Source organism: Mesoplodon mirus (assembly GCF_964341445.2).
Source record: "Mesoplodon mirus genome assembly, chromosome: 2".
Taxonomy (NCBI): domain Eukaryota; kingdom Metazoa; phylum Chordata; class Mammalia; order Artiodactyla; family Ziphiidae; genus Mesoplodon; species Mesoplodon mirus.
The window spans coordinates 118715551-118734831 of NC_138977.1; the positions used below are offsets into that span (position 1 = coordinate 118715551).

Here is a 19281-nt window from a genome sequence, read left to right on the forward strand (position 1 = left end):
TTGACTGTGGAGATTGTGATTGTGATTGTGATTTAATCCGCTGCTCCTGAGGCTGCTGGGAGAGATTTCCCTTTCTCCTCTTTGTTCGCACAGCTCCTGGGCTTCAGCTTTGGATTTGGACCTGCCTCTGCGTGTAGGTCGCCTGAGGGCATCTGTTCTTCGCTCAGGCAGGACGGGGTTAAAGGAGCATCTGATTAGGGGGCTCTGGCTCACTCAGGCGGTGGGGGGGGGGAGGGGTGCAGATGCGGGGTGAGCCTGCAGCAGTAGAGGCTGGCGTGACGTTGCAACAGCCTGAGGCGCGACGTGTGTTCTTCTGGGGAAGTTGTCCCTGGATCACGTGGGGACAGTTTCTTGCCTTTTGGGAAGTCTGAGGTCTTCTGCCGGCGTTCAGTAGGTGTTCTGTAGGAGCTGTTCCACATGTAGATGTACTTTTCATGTATTTGTGGGGAGGAAGGTGATCTTCATGTTTTATTCCTCCACCATCTTGAGGCGCCTCCTTTCAGAGTATTTTAAAAAGGCTTTAGAAACACATTTTGATATTATGATTCATCATCCTTCTCTTTATATATAAACCATTGCTAAATAACTGAACTTTGCTATTAACGTGAAACAGATGTTTAGGCTGGAAAGTATATATTTGACTCATGGCCCTGGGTATCTTAGCCAGTGTCTCACTCCTAAACGAGTCAACTGTCTTCAGCCCTAAAGAAGGAAAAATCCCATTAACAATGATTTTGCTTTCATACATCAAAAGTCTTCTCTAAAATGTTCAGTACCATAGCTATGAGGAGACACACATAACAGCTACCTGAAGGGCAAATAGAGCTTCATGGTTGTTACATTTCTATTATATTCTCTGGATTGGTTTTAAAATGTTAAATTGTTCTGGGCATTATCCTTGTCAAAAAGTATACAGTAAGAATGTATCTGAGGCCACTGTGCTGGGCTTTAAGATAGGAATCATTCTATGTGATTGGTCTGTAAAAAAATCGACTCTGCATTCCATGCCCTTGTTCTCACCCTAGTCAGCAAGAAGATAATCAGTGTCACTTCATCGTCAGCTCTCCCTGAGGCAGTGATGTTCCATCAGAAAGCACCAGCTTTGTGGTCAGTCAGACCTTGAATAAAATCCCAGCTGGTATGCTTGGTTAGGTGTTTGACTTTAGGAAATTATTCAGCCTGTGAGCCTCAGTTGACTCATGTGTAAAATGGGATGACTGTCTCTATGTGCCTCCCAGAAGTCATAAACACCAAATTAATCCTGTACCCATTTTGTTTTCCTTCCCTATATTTCTGTGTGCTATCATTTCAACTTTTAATTCATTTAAGTCTAGACGTATTTTATGTATCCTTGCAACCTACCTGAAATCATTTCTGAAATGGCAGAACACAATCAACCCATGAAAGAATACATGTGTAGACCATGGAGCATCACATCCACAACCAGTGTGCCGTGAGATGCCCCATAAATACTAGTCTTCACCATCAGGTGCTGTGTTTATTCTGAGGCCTTAGCCAGTCCCAGAGCCCAGGTTCTGTTCTTTGAGCATCACAGCTGCCTTAGTGGAAAAAACAAGATCTTCAAAGTGCCAGTCTTTTGTGGTTTATCAAACAACAAAAGAGATGATCAGAATACTTCAGCCAGTCTCAGTGAGCTCTCATGGATCTTACTGTGCTACTTCCCAGCCCCTTCTTGGGTTTGTAATATAGAAGAGAGACTAGCATGGACGCTTGGAATTACAGCATCCCCTCTGTACCATCCACGGAAGGGAGTCCTCCTCCTACTCTGGGTGGAGCAGGACTTGTGTCTCACTGGGCAGCCCGTGTGATCTTTGTCAGTCACAGCCGGGGCTCTCATTGCTCTGAATCTGCTCCTTGTGGCATCAACCGGATACCCCAGTCACCTGGATACACCTGCTGATCCTGGAGCAACCCACATCCTTGGGCCTCCTGTACATTCCATCCTTTACCAGTTTGAAGGCAGCTCTCCTTCCCTTCTCAGGTCTCTGCTTCAGGCTTAACAGTCCTATCTGTTTTTTGTGTGAAATGGTCTAGACCTTGAGCATCTCAGCCGTCCTCATCCAGTCGTTTACTGGGTTGACCCTGACTGTGCCCTCCTTAGACTGCTCCAGGTGTCACCTACTCAGCTCATAGTAGAGGGACCTGTTACTTCCTCTGAGTCCTATGTTCTGCTCTCATTTATGCCTCTTAAAATTGAAACCCTCGCAATTATTTTACTCAAGTATTGCCAAGCCAAGTCTTCATCATCCCACTCTCATGCATGTGTGTTTTACTGAAAAGCAGAAATTTACATCTCCTCTATCAATTCTCAACTTCTTGGCTTTAACTCAACATTCCATTCCATAGAGGTCGATGTCACTGCTGTCCTTCATCATCTCTCCAGCCCCCTCACTTGTGCTATCTGCACATGGGCTTGCCTGTCACCATCTGGGTCTTCGTTCATGATTTGTTAATGTTGATGAGCTGTACAGAGCCATGGATGCCTGACTTGGTTAAGGCAGTCAAAAAAAGGAATTCTCAACTTCACACTTTATTTTCTACCTTTTTCAGAATGGGCAGGATTTTGCTGGATATTCTCTTCCCAGTGAGCTGTTTTAAGCACGGTTTGTAGATCTTTCTGCAAAGCATTGAGTATCTCAAAAGGCATTCTTTTTTGAGTATAAAGCAGGAAGATTATATGGCTTATGTGTTAATAGTAAAATGCAGCACTGTAATTCAGATTTGCAGTTATGCTGGGAGGGCTTTACATATTTCAACTCGCAATTAAGCTACCCCCCAATTTATTTGGATATGTTTTCAAAGCACCTGGACAAATTTACTGTGGAGATAAAGTCATGAAGCTCCCTCATCAGATGTCTTAGGGCTATTAGAGCTCTCGGATGCACACCTAGGAGTGTGTTGGGCCCTGGATATATTACTATTAAATGTAATAAAGGCAGTAGGAACAATGCAGCAGTAACAGGAGTGACCATCTTTCTGTAATTAGTGAACACCTGCTCACCTGCTCAGATATATTCATTCCCATCCTGACACCCACTTTGGAAGTAGAATTTCATTTTTCTCATTTCGCAGATCAGAAAAAGGAGACTCAGGGAAGTTCAGTAACTTGCCCAAAGTCACAGAATCAGTCAGTGGCCGATCCAAGATATTAACCAGGTCTGGCCTTATTTCAAGCCCTTTCCATTGTGTCCTGAAGCCTCTCAAAATATCTCCCACAGCAAAAAAAAAAAAAAATCCCAAAAACCCATAAAACAAAAAAACCAGTGACTGTCAGTTAAAGCATTTGCTCTTGACTCGAGAAGTATGGTGGTCACAAGAGCCCGTCTGGAAGGGAAGGCGGCTGTAGCCCGGGGCCTAGGGTCCCTGTGTGCCTCACTCCAGAAAGGCCTTCTCTGGGTCCCTAGAGGAGCTCTGTGCATCCTCTCTCTGTGGGGGGCAGCGCCAGGTGTGGCAGAGGTGACCATGCTCCCTGTCACCTCCTCAGAAGCAGGCGTTGGTCCCAAAACTCTCCTCTGCCCTCAGGCAGGTCCAAAGTGACCCAAGTCAAAACCAGCACGACTCTCCCAAGGCCACTCTCCAGTTCCTCTGCTGAGCTGTCTCACTGATGACTAGACCACAGGAGCCTTGCAGCTCAGGGGCTTGGAGCCCCTCCGCAGGCTCGGCAGGAGGTGGTGAGGGGCCACCTGGCCAGGTGTGGACCATCGCTGGCGAGTTTGTCTTTCGCTGATTCTGCGGGGACCTTGCGATGCTCCCGCATCCCTGAGCGTGGCGCCGAGGTGCTCCTCCCCGAGGTCCCGGTCTGTTGGGAGCTTCAGCCCCGCCTGCTTCTCCGCAGCCCCGGACCCTGAGCAGGGAGGCCGGGGGGCGACCCCGTGGGTGTGGCCTGCCGCCTCCGGTATTTCCAGAGCGGGGATTGGGAGCCTCTCCCACTGGGAGACCGAGGACCACCAGTGATGTGAGGCACCAGGGTGCCCAGGTTCCAGACCTTGCCGGGCTGTTAAGTAACTTGATAGGCCTGTGAAAAGGATCAGGAAACGCCCTCACTTTTCCTGGGGGCTGATGATAAGTCTTAGGGAATCCTCCCCCCGGAAGGGACTCCGAGGCTGATGCATATATAAATCTGGGAGTTCTGAGCAATTTAAAAATGCCTGGGAGTCACTTTGAGGTTCCATATGTGTGTCTATTGATAAACGAGGCGTGTTTCGGGACTGACACGGTTTAGGCCACGTGTGAGGAGGCAGTGCATCCCGGGACTTACAAGCGCAGCCAGGGTGGGAAATCGGACCAAGTCTCGAACTTTCCAAAAGTGATAGAGGTGAAGAGAAGCCAGCAAGAAACATTCTTAGTTATGTAGAACGAAGTGGAGGTATCCAGGCAGACTGACGAACCACAGGAGCTCAGAGTTTAGTATCCGTAAATCTCAGCCAGGTGGCTGGGGACACGTGGGCTGAGTCTGTGGATGTACAGCCGGCAGCCTGCCTCACCTTTCATTCCACTCTAGTAAAACTGAGCCCTGCGTAAACATTTTCCTGGACTTCAGGCCACAGTTAAGCAAGAAACAGATGAGCAGGTGAGACCGTGGCCAAAATGGCAAGAGAAAGGCAAGGTGTGAAACCCAGAGGTCCAGAGAGGGATTGTTTCTGCCCGGGACTTGGGGTGTGGCAGGCCTGCAGGGGAGGAGAATCGTCTTTCCCACTGGGCTTGGTAGTGTGAGATGCAAGCCTAATGCTGCTGGCAGCCTTTTTGTTCCCACGAGGTGTGAACTGGCCTGAGAACACAGCAAACGGGCAGGGCCGAGGGACGTGGAGGATGATTCCTGATGACACCACGCACCCTAGCCCCTGAGTCCAGCTGGGCTCCATTGACCTTTCAGCTGTGTGAACCAGTGAGTTCCAGATTTTGCTTAAGCCGTTTCCAGTTGGGTTTTCTGTCACTTGAAATTGAGAGACTCATAATAAAAGCAAGTGATGGCTTTTATCGAAGGGATCCTTCCTTCATAATTCTATTTGGAAGGATGACAGCATGAAGGTAAGACCTTTAGCACCGTAATTCTGTGAGTCTAAATAGTCTAGAATTCCAGAGAAGGGTGGAGTGGCAGACAGGAGTCTGAGCCTCCCTCGCTCTCTGGCTGATACGCCCTGTGTCTTAATCAGTCCTTCCACCTCCCTTCTCGGCCTTGGATTTGCTCAACTGGAAACCCAGGTCTATGTCTGAATGCTGTTATGTCTGCAACACTAAATGATGAACTTGGCCCCAGCCTGCTGTTTTGCTGACGGATGAGAAAGCTCACACACACGTACCCAGGGGTAAGGTTTGACACTTTGGGTGTGGTGGTGAGCGATTATGCAAATGTATTCCAGAAGTAGGCCGCTTTTGAGGAACTCCAGTGTGTTGAATTTCTCAGCGCTGGTTTGAGCTTATTATTCATTATGCTGCAATGCATAATTTTACTCAGAGTCCTGTGCCATCCTGCTGAGCAGTTACAGAATCTAGAAAGTGCAGAGTAGTGAAATTGACCGGGCGCCTGCCGGAAGGGCTCCACCTGCCCACCTGCTGCCAGCTGTCTGGTGCTGCTGACTCGACATGTCAAGGTCACCTGGGAGTCAAGGTCACCCAGGAGTGAGGCTGTGTGGCAGAGTCCGGCTGATGGGTGGTTGCAGGGAGTGTCAGCCTAGCACAGCACAAGGGCAGAGCCCTTCTCAGGCCTGGCAGCTTTTTCAGCTTTTAAGGATGTGTTGGAGATGGGATTGATTGATTCTAAACAAAGGAAGGCAGAAGGCTTCAGCTTTTAAATCTGCATTGCCTCAAAGCCTTTCACTGCAGGGCTCACACGTTCCTGGTGCAGGAGATTTCCTGGGCAGATGGAGGTATCTGCACAGTGAGGGTTCACTCCCCAACACCAAGAACCCTGAGCGCTTTAGAAGGCCTTGCTTGTGATCAGCCAACACGCAAAGTGCACGTTACCGGCCACGCCATCCCCGTTGCCGACAGAGATATGGGAGGAGCCATATGGGCTGTGGGGTGACCCCTCTGAGTCCTGGGGGACTAATGCATTTGAGGCTGTAGCTTAAGACTCACTCCTTACCACTGCAGTCATGGGGTAGGGGGCGCCCTTTAGTCTTGTTACTGTCGACTGAAAACATGCACAACTGAAAAGTTGAGAATTATGTTTTATTCTGAGGACTTTCTGAGGGCTTCAGACCCAGAAGTCAGTCTCTCAGATGGCTCTGAGGGACGGCTCCAAAGAGGTAAGGGGGGAGCCAGGATATAGAGGAGTTTTTGCAAGAAAAACCAGGTAGTCGGAACATCAAAGGGTTACTGTTAATTAAAGAAAACCAGGCATCTCAAGTTAAGGAATATAGCGCTTTTCTCTATATGGGCAGATGCAAGAGTCTGGGCTCACTGAAATCATTCCTTTGATATGCACCTTAACTATCTAGGGTCAGTGTCATGTTCTTTCCCATCCTGAGTCTCCTCAGGGTGCACGTTTAGGGGTGGCTGCAGTGGCTGAGGGCTTGGTGGTGGGCATCCTGTTTGCTTCCATCCTGAGTTCCCTCAGGGTGCACCGTCTGGGCAGCTGTAATGTGGTGGCTTGATGGCTGCAACATCCTTTGTTTACTGATACGGAAGGTGACATTTTTCATTCACAATACCCTGAGCGTATTTCCAAGGCTGACTTCCGTCCCTCACTATTGAAAGCCAAGACCTGACCCAGGCTTTGCATGTGGTTGCTGTTTCGGGGTTCCTGGTACTATTGGCTGATGAATGAAATGAATGCATTATGTGAACATAGGAAGCCGTGCTCTTTTTTTCTTGTCGCTTTGGAAACATTCTGCTATCATCACTCCATAGGGTTTATAATGCTCTTTCATGTCTGGATTACTGTGTTTGCCTCTCTCTGTAAATGCAATTAAGTAGACAGATGCTCCCCATCAAGCTTGTTTAAATGAAAAATGACCAGTAATGGAAAAATAATCGCATACATGAGAATTAGAAAAAATATTACCTGATAAGAATAATGGCAATTTAATGTATTATATTCCTTTTCTGATTTGTAATGTCTTACTAAGTTACATTTTAAAAAATTATTTGTTTTGGAGGTTGTGTGGTTGGAGCTTAATTTCCTAGAGACAGGAAAGGCTTTGGAGAGAGGTGTACTTTGAGGTTTGAGAGAAAGGAGAGAAAGTTCTTAGTGGATTTTAAAGAAAATTGCATAGAAAATGAAATTTTAAAAATGATTAATTTTAAGAGCCGTCCAAAAATAATAGAACACTAGCCTCCTAGCTAAGGTTATCACGGGCAAAGGGGAGCCACTTGGGAAGCCTTCTGAGGAGGTTTCCTTGTCATTGTCACACTATCTGGGGGAAAAGCTGGGGCAGGTGGCAGACACTTGGAGGAGGTGAATGAACTCATTTTCTGTTGACTCTGGTCCCTATGCTCCCAGAGCCAAGATTCAACACAATTTTAATATTTAAAATCAAATTTGAAAAACACTGTCAGGATAAAAAAAATACTATTTCTTTTTCCCCATAAAAAGTACTGATGCGGTGATATCAAAACTATTTTCTGTTCATCCATTGTCAATCATGATGACCCTGGGTAACAGGCCTGTTACAAGGTTAAAGTGATTCTTAGTTTAGTTTTGTAGTAGACTGCCATAGAAGGGACTCTGTATTTTAATTTCCTACCAAAAGTGCTATGTTTTAGTTGCGATTTTATGCACTCAGAAAACTGAGGATCAGAAGAATTATGTGATTCTCTCCTTTACATCCCTCAATAATTTAATAAGTCATAAAGCAAGTGAGAAACAGAAATCAGATTTATCAACTTAAAGTTGCAGTCTTATTCTTGGGGTTCCCCTGCCTTATTGTTTGTGTACTGTTTCCAGGCCGAATTATTTTGCATAGGGTACACCATCATTAAAAATGCAAACATGAGATGTCAAACCTGCATAAATACCTTTATTTATAATTTTAGTCAGTGTAACTGATTTGACCAGGTGCCACATGGTGACTGTAGAATTAGGAGCATCCTTTTAGTTGAACTTGATTTTGTAACAGATCTGAAGACTGAGTGCAGGTGAGGTACAATGTTATACTTTAGGAGTGAATAAAATAGCAAAGGAAAAGTGAAGTCCATCTCAGTGGAAAACAGAGCTGGTGTGATTTTAATAAGTGCCACATCCCTTGAGGACTAAACAGCACCGTGTCTTAACGGGCTTCATGTTCGAAGAACGTGTCTTCTCGAGTTGTGTCTCTCCTGACACAAGTGACTGTGAAAACGGAAGGATCTAGATGTAACTCATCAGGGCTGTGCATGTCACTGCAAAATCCTGCAGTCCCGTTGCCAAGGGTTGACGTTTCTTTTTGCTGTGTGCTCATCTTGATCCAAATTCTGTGCATACCAGGGGTAACTAATGAAAAAATAAATGTGTCTTCATCCCCAGGAGGAATAACACCCGGAACTCTAAATAAAACACTGTCAAATCCGTAACATTGGGCCTCTTTTTACCAGGAGGCTATAGCACCCAGAAGTCAAAACCTTAAATCAGTCATGTTAATCCTGGGGAAAAACCCAGCAGCACCCCAGTCATTTAATCCTTATGAATCTGCTACAATCCTGTGCATCTCCATCTTTTCAGTTCCCCATCTGGCTGACTCTTTGCCCAACCACATGCAGCTAGATTTTTTTATTACTGTTTTTATTAGTTGCATTTGCTGAAAGAGAAGAAACACTTTTCACCCCCTAAATATTTATGACTTCCCAGTGAATGAATAGTTGGACTCCTTCTCCTGTATTTGGAATGCTGGAGAGTCTTGGATTTTTCTGACTGAAATGGGAGAAGTGATCCTAATTTGTGATGCAAGCAAGTTAGGGTGAGAGATGAGAATCTCACATGAATGCATTGTAGTCACGGAATTCAGGCCTGCTATTAGCTATGGAGACTTTTTTAATTAAACTTTTTTTTTTTAAAGCTAAGTATAGATTCACATGGAGTTGAAAGAAAGAATAAAAAGAGATCTCCCCATATACTCTTTATCCAATTTACGTGTGTTAACGTCTTGTAAAACGATCCCCAGGATATTGATGTTGGTCCAGTCAAGATACAGACCAAGTCCATCCCCACAGAGACCTCTCCTGCTGCCCTTTGATAGTCACACACTCTTCCTTTCTGCCTCTCCCTCCGTCTTACCTCCTGTCAACCACTAATCGGTTCTCCAACTCTATATTTTGTCATTGCAAGAGTTTTATATGAACGGAATCATATAGTGTTTAAACCTCATGGGATTGGCTGTTTTCACTCACTGTAGTTCAGTGAAGATTCTTCCAGGTTGTTGTATGTCAGCAGTTTGCCCCTTTAATTGCTAAGCAGTATCCCATAGTATGGAAACCACAGTCTGTTTAACAACTCACCCACTAAGGGACATCTGGGTTGCTTCCAGTTTTTGGCTATTATGAATAAAGCTGCCAGGGACATTTGTCTATGGGTTTTTAGGTGAACATAAGTCTTCACTTCTCTGGCATAATTGCCCAGGAATATAATTGCTGGGTCACATGGTAGTTTTTTTAAAGAAACTGCCAAACTTTTTTCAGAGGAGCGATACCATTTTACATCCCCACCAGCAATGTGTAAGGGATCTAGTTTCTCCATATCCTTGCAAGTATATTGATGTTTTCACTATTTTATACTTTAGCCATTCTAATGGGTATATAGTGATATCTCACTGTGGTTTTAATCTTCATTTCCCTAATGACTTATGACATTGAACATCTTTTTCTGAGCTTATTTGCCATCAGTATGTCCTCTTCAGGGAAATGTTTGTTCACGTCTTTGCTCACTTTCTAATTGGATTCTTTGTGGGTTTTTTGTTTGTTTTGTTTTGTTTTTCTTACTGCTGAGTTTTGAGGGTTTTTTATATATTCTAGATACTAGCACTTTGTTGGATATGCGGTTTGCAAATATTTTCTCTCAGTCTGTACCTGGTCTTTTCATCCTTTTAACGGAGTATTTTACAAAACAAAAGTTTTTCAAAAGATGTTCTTGTTAAATGCACATGGACAATTCTCCAGAATAAACCATGTGTTAGGCCATAAAACAAACCTCAATAAATTTAAAAGGATTGAAATCATGCCACATATGTTCTTCAGCTACAATGGAATGAAATCGGAAATTAACAGCAAGAGGAAATCTGGAAAGTTCCCAAAGAAGTGTAAAGTAAAGCTACTTAAACAATCAATGGGTCAAAAAACAAATCACAAGAGAAAATAAAAAATATTTTGTGATGAATGCAAATGAAAACATAATATATTAAAACTTACGGTATGTAGCAAAAGCAGTGCTCAGAGGGAAATTCATAGCTGTAAATGCCTAAATTAAAAGATAAGAAAAATCTCAAATCAATAAACTAGTCTTCCATGTTAAGGAACTAGAAAAAGAAGAGCAAACTAAACCAAAGCAAGCAGACAGATGGAAATAATAAAGATTAAAATGGAGAGAAATGAAATAGATAATAGAAAATCAATAGAAATAATAAATTACACCAAAAGTTGATTCTTTGAAAAGATTGACAAAATTGACAAGCCTTTACCAAGAATGACCAAGAAAAAAGGAGAGAAGACTCAAATTACTAAAATCATGGAAGTGGGTCCATTACTACCAACATTACATAATTGAAAGAGAATTCTATGAACTACCGTGTACCAACAAATAACCTAGCTGAACTGGAGGAATTCATAGAAACACACACCCTACCAAAACTGACTGAAAAAGAAATGGAAAATCTGAATAGACCTATAACAAGTAAAGGGAATTAATTGGTAATCAAAAAACTCCTAACAAAGAAAAGCCCAGGATGAGTTGTCTTCCCTCTGGAATTCTGTAAAATGTTTAAAGAAGAATTAACATCAGTCCTTCTCAAATCTCCCAAAAAAGAGTGGAAGAAGGAATAGTTCCGAAATCATTCTGTGGGTCCAGTATTACCCTGATACCAAAGCCAGACAAAGTCATCACAAGCAAAGAAAACCTTAGACCAATATCCCTTATGAATATAGATGCAAAAATCATCAAAAAATACTAACCCAGATGAAACGTGTATATATTCAACGTAAAAGGTGACAGTGTCCTTATTTAGTCTCTGGCTGCCTTCTCATTGTCCAGATTTCTCTAATGCTGCCTGCCGCATGCAGAGAACTGTTGCAGGAAGGGGGACCCCTTCCAGGGCCAGCCAGTGGGCTCTTATCTAGCACTCAGAAATGTGTCTGAGGAGACACACGTGCTGACAAATCAAGAAACTTTATTGGGAAGGGGCGCCCGGGCGTAGAGCAGGAGGGTCAGGGAACCCAGGAGGACTGCTCTGCTACGTGGCTCGCAGTCTTGGGTTTTATGATGATGGGGTTAGTTTCCGGGTTGTCTCTGGCCAATCATTCTGACTCAGGGTCCTTCCTGGTGGCCTGCGCATCGCTCAGCCAAGATGGATTCCAGCGAGGAGGATTCTGGGAGGTTGGTAGGACATATGGACTGGCGTCTCCTCTCTCCTTTTGACCTTTCCTGAATTCTTCTGGTTGGTGGTGGCTTGTTAGTTCCGAGTTCCTTACCAGGACTTCCTGTTGTAAGAGAACTCATGCCAGTGGCTACTATGGTGCCTGGCCAGGGCGGGTGGGTTCGTCAGTGGTCCCCCTCCCAGAACTACAGTCCATCCATCCTGGCTTTGCCATATCAACAGGCATTCCAGCCAGTCACACTTCCCCATCAAAAATGGGAATACTTCTCCCATAAATTGTCTGTGTGTGCTGACAAACTGGAACCTGAAGCAGGAGAATTAAGTAAATTACTGTTAAATTATTTAAGCTCCTCAGAAGAGGCCACATAAGAGAGAAGGTGCTGGATTTAGACGAGGGAGGCAAAGCTTGAAGGGAGGGAACCAGCCCTGCCGTATTAGCATAAGAAAGGGATGCTTTGAGTAAGTCAGTTTCTCTGGGAAGACCAACAATATTATTAGATTCTCGGCCCATGGCGCTCTGGACAGCATGGCCTAGCAATGAGCCTTGGCTTTGCCAGGCAGGGGCTAAGAGCACACACCACTGACGCCCACCTAACCACACCAGCATTCCGTACTTCCCCTGAGATTGTGGAATGAGTTGGGAGCCCACTTTTTCTCTCTGAGCAGCAGAACTGATGTTCATGCAATAGGACAGTGAAGGCAGAAATCCAATTACTGAGCTAATTAGCACCTTTGAGTGGTAAGCACCAAATTTACAGGAGGAAAGCACTGGAGATAAGCTCAAAATACCCAGTATGGTTGACAGTTGGCCTTCTTCGAGAGTCTGGTGGGAGCCAGAGGCCCTGGGGCACGCAGGCAGCAAAGCTTAGTTACCGCTGATCAGAATTTAGCACTCTGCAGCCAAAGCCTTTTGCAAAGATAGCCTTCCAGTTAACATAGTTTTAGAAGGTGTTTTAATTCCGTAAGGAGTTTGGTAAATGACTTTCTTTTGGCTCAGTCCCACTTTAAAAATTGTTTATTCTGCTGCTGAAAATTCCATTTGTCCTAGGTCTTAAGGTGAAATTAAAATTCCATTTAGGGACTAACTATGCCGACATGGGATTCCAGCCTTCATTAGAAAGAATTTTGTTGTTTGCTTTATTTTCTGCCACCCCGGGCTCTTTTATTTTCAAAGCCCATATGAGAGTATTTGCAAGGAACTGAAGCAGTATATTACTGCTGGGGTTAATGGCCTTTTTGAGCTGTAACAGAATATTCCTCCTTTCCAACCCATCTGTAGAGTCTGTTTTACAAAACTCAAATAGGATCCTGCCTAGATGGTTCTCAAATATCTGAGACATAGGAGTAAATGAGAATACTTTTGTTTTTCTGAAGACAAACTTGCTTATTTATTTAAAATACAGATGCATCTAAGCATCTTTTTAATCTGCTCTGATTCCCAAGAGACAAGTTCACGAAAGAAGTCTGCATTCTGAGGTTTCTTAAGCACCAAAAAGTGCTCGTTGTTTAATCACACGCAGTATGTCAACAATCACATTGAAATGTTATCTAGAAGCAGTCTCCTTTTTTCTTAGCAGGTATTATCAGAGAAAAACACTTCAGAAGCAGTATTATCTTTGACTATGCATTTATTTTGTCAACAAGTGGAGTGACTGCTGCGTGCCAGATGTCAGCAAAACGGTATCTCACGGTCCTAAGCGTCTGATATAAGAGGCAGATGTAATCAAATTATCATGTGAGAAATGGAGTATTGCTGAGTATTTGGGTCTACTTTTCAAATTAATAAATGCAATATTCTTTAAAAAAAAAAAAGGAAATGGAATATTTCCTGCCATGTCAGTAAACAAAGGATGTCACAGTCATCAGCAATTGATGGTGAGCTGGTGAGCCCTGAGGGAACTCAGGAAGGAAAAGAATACCTGCCATCTAGCAGCCATCAGACTGCAGCCTTTCCCTACAGTGAACCCTGAGGAAACTCAGGATGTGAAAACACAGGATACTGGCCTGAGATAGCTGAGGTGCATATCAAAGGGATGATTTCAGTGATCCCAGACTCTAGCATCTGCCCATACACAGAAAAGTGCTAAATTCCTTAACTTGAGATATCTGGTTTTCTTTCATTAACAATAATCTTTTGACATTCAGACTACCTGCCTCTTGTTGCAAAACTTCTATATATCCTGGTTATCCCTCACCTCCTAGGAGCAGTTCTCTCAGGGTTACTTGAGATGCTCCTCCCTGGCTTGAATTCCTAGAAATTCCCCCCAAATAAAACATAACTTTCAACTTTTAGGTTGTGAATATATATATATATATTTTTTTAGTTGACACACACAAAGATGTGTATGATGTAGAGTGAAGGCTCCAGAGGCCGCCCACCTGGGTCCAGATCTCGGCTAGACCACTCACGAGCTGTGAGACTTTGGACATTTAATCCACGGTGCCTCAGGTTCTTGCTCTGTGAGAACAGGTATATTCACCTAAGAAGGTGGTTGTGAAGATGTAATGAGTTAATACATGTGAAGTGCTTACATGAGTAAGTGCTACATACATGTTAATGGTCAGCTTTAGTAGTAATATTAACTGTGACACGTGCTCCAAAAGAGAGGTATGAAAGTGCACACAACACGTGAATCTCACCCCGAGCAGGTGCCAGGAAGGCTTCCCTGAGAAGGTGATTCTTAACTGGACGGGAAGGATTAGAGGAGTCAACGAGGAAAAGTGGGTGGAGCTGGAAAGGAAGTCCTCCAAATAGAGGACATAACAGGTGTAAAGGATGCAGGGGAGGGAGGGAGGGAGAAGGAGGTCAGGGCATGTTGAAAGTGCGGAAAAAGAAGGCCAGGGTGGTTGGAGCACAGAAAACAAAGGGCAGAGGGATGGCAAAGGCAGGGGCCAGGCATGGTAAAGATCGGACCCTCATTATGTTCAAACTTGTATGGTTTAGCCATATGAAATTGCCATTTTTGCAGGTCATAAACAGTTGAATATCATCAACTTCATGTGGTGGACGTCAGTTTCACATTTCATCCTTCAAAGGATGACGAGACCACCACTCAATGTCTGAAATAAGTCAAAGCTGGTCCGGCACAGTATCTCCAAGCAGAGCAGACTGTTGCACTTATAAAGGGTTTTCAGGACATATGAAGGTCAAGGGCCGGTGAATTTTAGAGACATAAGTGGGCTGATACCCTCTGCAGGGCAGTCACTTGGGGAGTGACTGTTGACCCCTGAGAGGTCTGGACTGAGTCTGTCCCTCACCAGCTGACTTTCAGAAGCAAGGGGCCACCATGGGCTGGCTGGCTTGCTTACCAAAGCTGTAAGTTGAGGTGGGTTGTCATAACTGAAAAGGTTTAAAACTGGTTCTGGCAGCCACTGGTTACCACGGCTACAGACAATCCACCTTTTCCTGAGCTTGTGAGAGCTGTTTTTGTTCTTGTGGTTCAACCTAAGAAAGGTCTATAAGAGTGGGCCCAACTCTTGAAAGCAAGTAGTGGAGACATAGACTACTAATCGTGAATTTTCTGGAATCAATTTGAAAAGAAAGATAGCTGTGTGTGTACTGCTCTGATGTTCTGAAGGTGAGTGACAGTCCATTGGCAGTTCAGATGCTTGCTTTTATTTTGTGGACGGGTGCTCAAAACTGATAAGGATCAAGGCCAATCTCCCATATCCTAAGTGCTAGTTATCTCTTCCCCCTGTGTGTTTTCTGTATTTTTCCCTCCCTTCCAACGCCTCCTTCTTCCGACAGCCTTGTCAAAGTGGAGCAAACACCCCAATGTGTGAGCTCCATCTCCCCTGCATTTCCCACTCATCCAACTGATTCTGTGAGCCCACTCTCATATGGAGGGATCTAATCAGGACCTCTTACCCTTTTGTGGCCCCTTCTAGGACAAGGCGCATGGATAATTCTAACACAAGACTGGTGGTCCAAATTGAAAAGGATCCAGGTAAGAGGATATCTTCCTTCTCTCTTTTTATGTATTTATTTTGTTGTGTACATGGATTCCTTCCATCCAAAAAGGGGAATTAAGTACTCACTATTTTTTAATCATTGTGGAGACAATGCATGTCTTGGTAAATAGGCTGATGGTAAAAAGAAAACTGTGCAAATAGAACTGATCAAGTATCCTGATTTGGTTTAGAAATGCATTCCTCCATTATTTAGAAATGATTAGATATCTTTTCAGTATTGAATGACCCTGTTAAGACATTTTAGTTTGTGTATGCTACACGTCGAATATAGACAGTAAACCTTGGTATTAGTCTTCTGGCAACATTTTTTTTGGAAAAATGTCAGTGTTATGATGTCCATAAAGGCAAGCAATTCCAGGATCTGGGATCCAGAAGTCTTCAGAAACTTTGTACCGCATTAAGCTATGGAAAGATTTACCTGCCAGAAAATTACTTTTTTCTTCCTGTAATCTATTTCACTTTTAACCATCTGACCTCTTTTTTCCTCATATCAGTATGCAAATTTCAACTATTCTGTATTTTTATCCACCTCATTCTCTCTCTCCCTTGGGCCAAAAATGTTGTCTAGGAAGAATTGTCTCATGCTTATTAGCTATATTTGAATTGCATATACATGATTAATTTGAAATCATAATTTGGAACTTGAAAACACCTGAAGAGACAGGTTTATTTTTTGTTTAACTTTACGTGAGCCCAACTTTAAGGGGGCATGGGTTGGGGTATAAGTATCTCTAGTGTGGATCCGTGGGACTCTGTAACTTTGCAGGGCCATTGATATCATGCATATGGACAGTTTCATAAATGCATTGCACCTTTAGTTGTTCATAATTTTGTCTCATTTTAATCTAATTATACAGATGCGTGGTCAGTGTGTTCTAAGCTCTCCCCTTTTAGTGGTTTAAATTCTTTTGTTTTATTCGAACAGACAGTTTGAACAATTAAACAAAAGTTAATCCTCTCATTCAGGCCTTTCCTTTAAAAGTGCTAGAGACTCAAAGTAATCTCTAGTTAGTGTCTCAGGATGCATGCTGGTCCATCATAGAAAATGAATATCATGGAAGGTCAAGAAGGCTTCATCTGCATAGAAAGTTAAGCATACTGATACTTTATTAGACAACGTGACATGACTCAGTCCATAGGATAGTTCATTTCTTTCTATTAATCATGATTAGGTTATAAATGCCCTAATTTCAATTCCGCTTTTAACTGGCATGAATGCCTAGCAATGATATCCATAGTTTGATAGTGTTACTTTGTAGATTTCTTAGCGGTGGATCAGTGATCTTCCTTATGTGCATGCACTTGGGGCCACTCTGCACCTTCCTGCACCTCCAGTCATGCTCTGGTTCCCAAGGGTACAGAGCAGAGAAGCTCCGTTCAGATCTCTAGGCTTTATCTCGAACTTCCCTGAACCTCTGTCTCTACTCCAATAGCTGGAAGGGGTCCTTGAGCTTTGCTTTAGGCCTTTTCTCTTTGGGGCAACTCTATGCTTCTCTGACTTTCCAGAGCCAGAATTTACTCCCCAAAGAAAACATGCACTTAAAATAAAAGCACTGATGGCAAACTTTCCTCCTCGCCTCTCCCAGTACTTCTAACTCCCCCAAGACCACAGACCAGGAGGACTTCCCTGTTTACCCATTCTTCTCAGAAAAGGTTCTATCCTTCATCGTGAGAGATCTGACAGAGGAAATAAAAGGAGTCTGGGCCCAGCAAGGAGATGACAAGAAATGCACTACAAAGCCCCAGTTTCACGCCCTTGAAACACACTAGCCTTCCACTGGGAAGCAGGGCAATCCGTCACTCCATCTCCTTTGCTGTATCCTTGCTCCTTCTTGGGGTCCTGACCCACCCGATTCAAATGGCTAAGGTTAAACAAACAAGCAACAGTTGACAATACCAAGTCCTGGCCAGGATGCGGAACAGCTGGAATTCTCAGTCCCTGTGACGGGGCTGCAAAACAGTCCAGCCACTTTGGAGAACAGCAGTGCCACTCCTAGGGGTTGACTCAAGCGAAATGAAAACGTGTTCACGTGAACTTCTGTTCATGAGTATTGTGAGTGGCTTTATTCATCATCACCAACACTGGAAACAACCCAAGGGTCCTTGAGCTGTTGAATGGATAAGCAAACTGTAGTAGCTGCTTACAAAAGAAACAGAACAGAGTGCTGCTGTGTACCACAGTATGGATGAACACAAATGCATCATTCTAAGTGGTGGTTACGTGACTATGTTAAGCATATGTTAAGACTCATAGGATTGGACACTAAAAAGGGTGAATTTTACTCTCTATAAGTTACTCCTCAATAAGTCTCAGTCTGATATACATATATAACTTAAAAACAATAAATTGCCTCAATATATAATAATTTATATCTATGTATATAATATATAAAATATAGGCTTGTATATAATATATATAGATTTGTGTATAATATATAATATTATATATATATTTGTATATAATATATAATACTAGTAATGGTTATGAATATTGTTGAATGTATGTATATATAGACTTTATTTTCTGTATATAATATATAATACTAGCAAAAATTATTTATATTGTAGAATATATGTATGTATATATATATATGTGTGTGTGTATACACACACACACACACACACAGTTTATCTGTAAATTATATCTCAATGAAACCCTGGAGTCACTCGATGGGAATGTTCTCAGAGGCAAAATTTCTCTTAATGAAGCTGTATCATCTATGGTGTTATCTATTACTCAGCAGATAGTTAGTGATTCTCTACTACGTGTTAGGAATTCTGCCAGTATTGGGATACAAAAATAAGCATATTCAGTCTTCCTTCACTGTTGGGTGCATTGGAGAAATTGAATGTTAATCAATACACATACATATACACACAAAAGAACAGAAGTCAAATTCCAACTGTGACAAGTGCTTCAAAGCAGAGGGTCACAGTCCTGACAGCCTGTAACAGGGGACTTGGCCTGGCGAGGCGGTCAGTGAAGGCTTCCCTGAGGTGGCCATCGAGTGGAGGTCTGAAGAATCGTAGCGGTAATAAGCCAGAGAGGAATGGAAGGAAAACCCAGGCAGAAAGATCAGTCTCTGAAAAACCCTGGGGTGGGCGGGGGCCTGTGAGTCACTCAACTGAGAGAAGTTCTGTGTTGCTGAACATGAAGGATGAGGAAGGGGTTAGTGGGAGGTGAGGATGGAGAGTGAAGTGGGGAGCAGACCACATGGCGCCCCTGGTGTGACTATACATGCTGGGTTGATCAGGGCTGTCCTAGCTTATTCCTATGAAGGATAACTTATGGGACCCTATTATAGGCGATGTTATAAAGTCGTCTCTATCTTAAGAGCCCTGAGAAACCACTATGAATCATGGGTTGGGGAGGTCCTGGATGGCACCTTCCCCTTTCCAGTCTGGAAAGCTTGTTCTGGCTGTGAGGTAGAGAATCGATGAGCGAGCAGGTCCCAGTGAAGATGCATAGGTGAGTCACATGACCACTGTGTGGGATATTTTTGTATCCCAATACTGGCTCACAGAGGGTGAGCATCTACTTGAGAAATCATGGAGCTTGGAATAGGGTAGGGGTAATGGGAATGGAGAAAAGTAGGAAGATGCAAAAAATACGTGAAGAAAGTAAAATTGAGAGGCTTGGGTGGGAAGGAGTGGGAAGAAAGATCCCTAGGTTGTGGCTGGCTGGATGGTGGGGCCGTTGGCTGAGGTGGAGAGCGGATGTGGGGACCTGACCTGGACCACTGTGGGGGGAAGCATCTGAAACATACAAGAGGTGTTAGGTCCATGA

At 43.6% G+C, this 19281-nt stretch overlaps 1 protein-coding gene across 5 annotated transcripts in view; it reads left to right on the forward strand.

The window, feature by feature from the left end:
• PCNX2 (pecanex 2) overlaps nt 1-19281 on the forward strand; it is a 295243-nt gene that overhangs the window by 218597 nt on the left and 57365 nt on the right. For all 5 annotated transcript variants that reach the window (XM_082645600.1, XM_082645603.1, XM_082645599.1 and 2 more), the window contains one exon: nt 15411-15469. In XM_082645600.1, coding sequence (XP_082501726.1) covers nt 15411-15469 — 59 coding nt within the window. The remainder of the gene's footprint in view (nt 1-15410; nt 15470-19281) is intronic.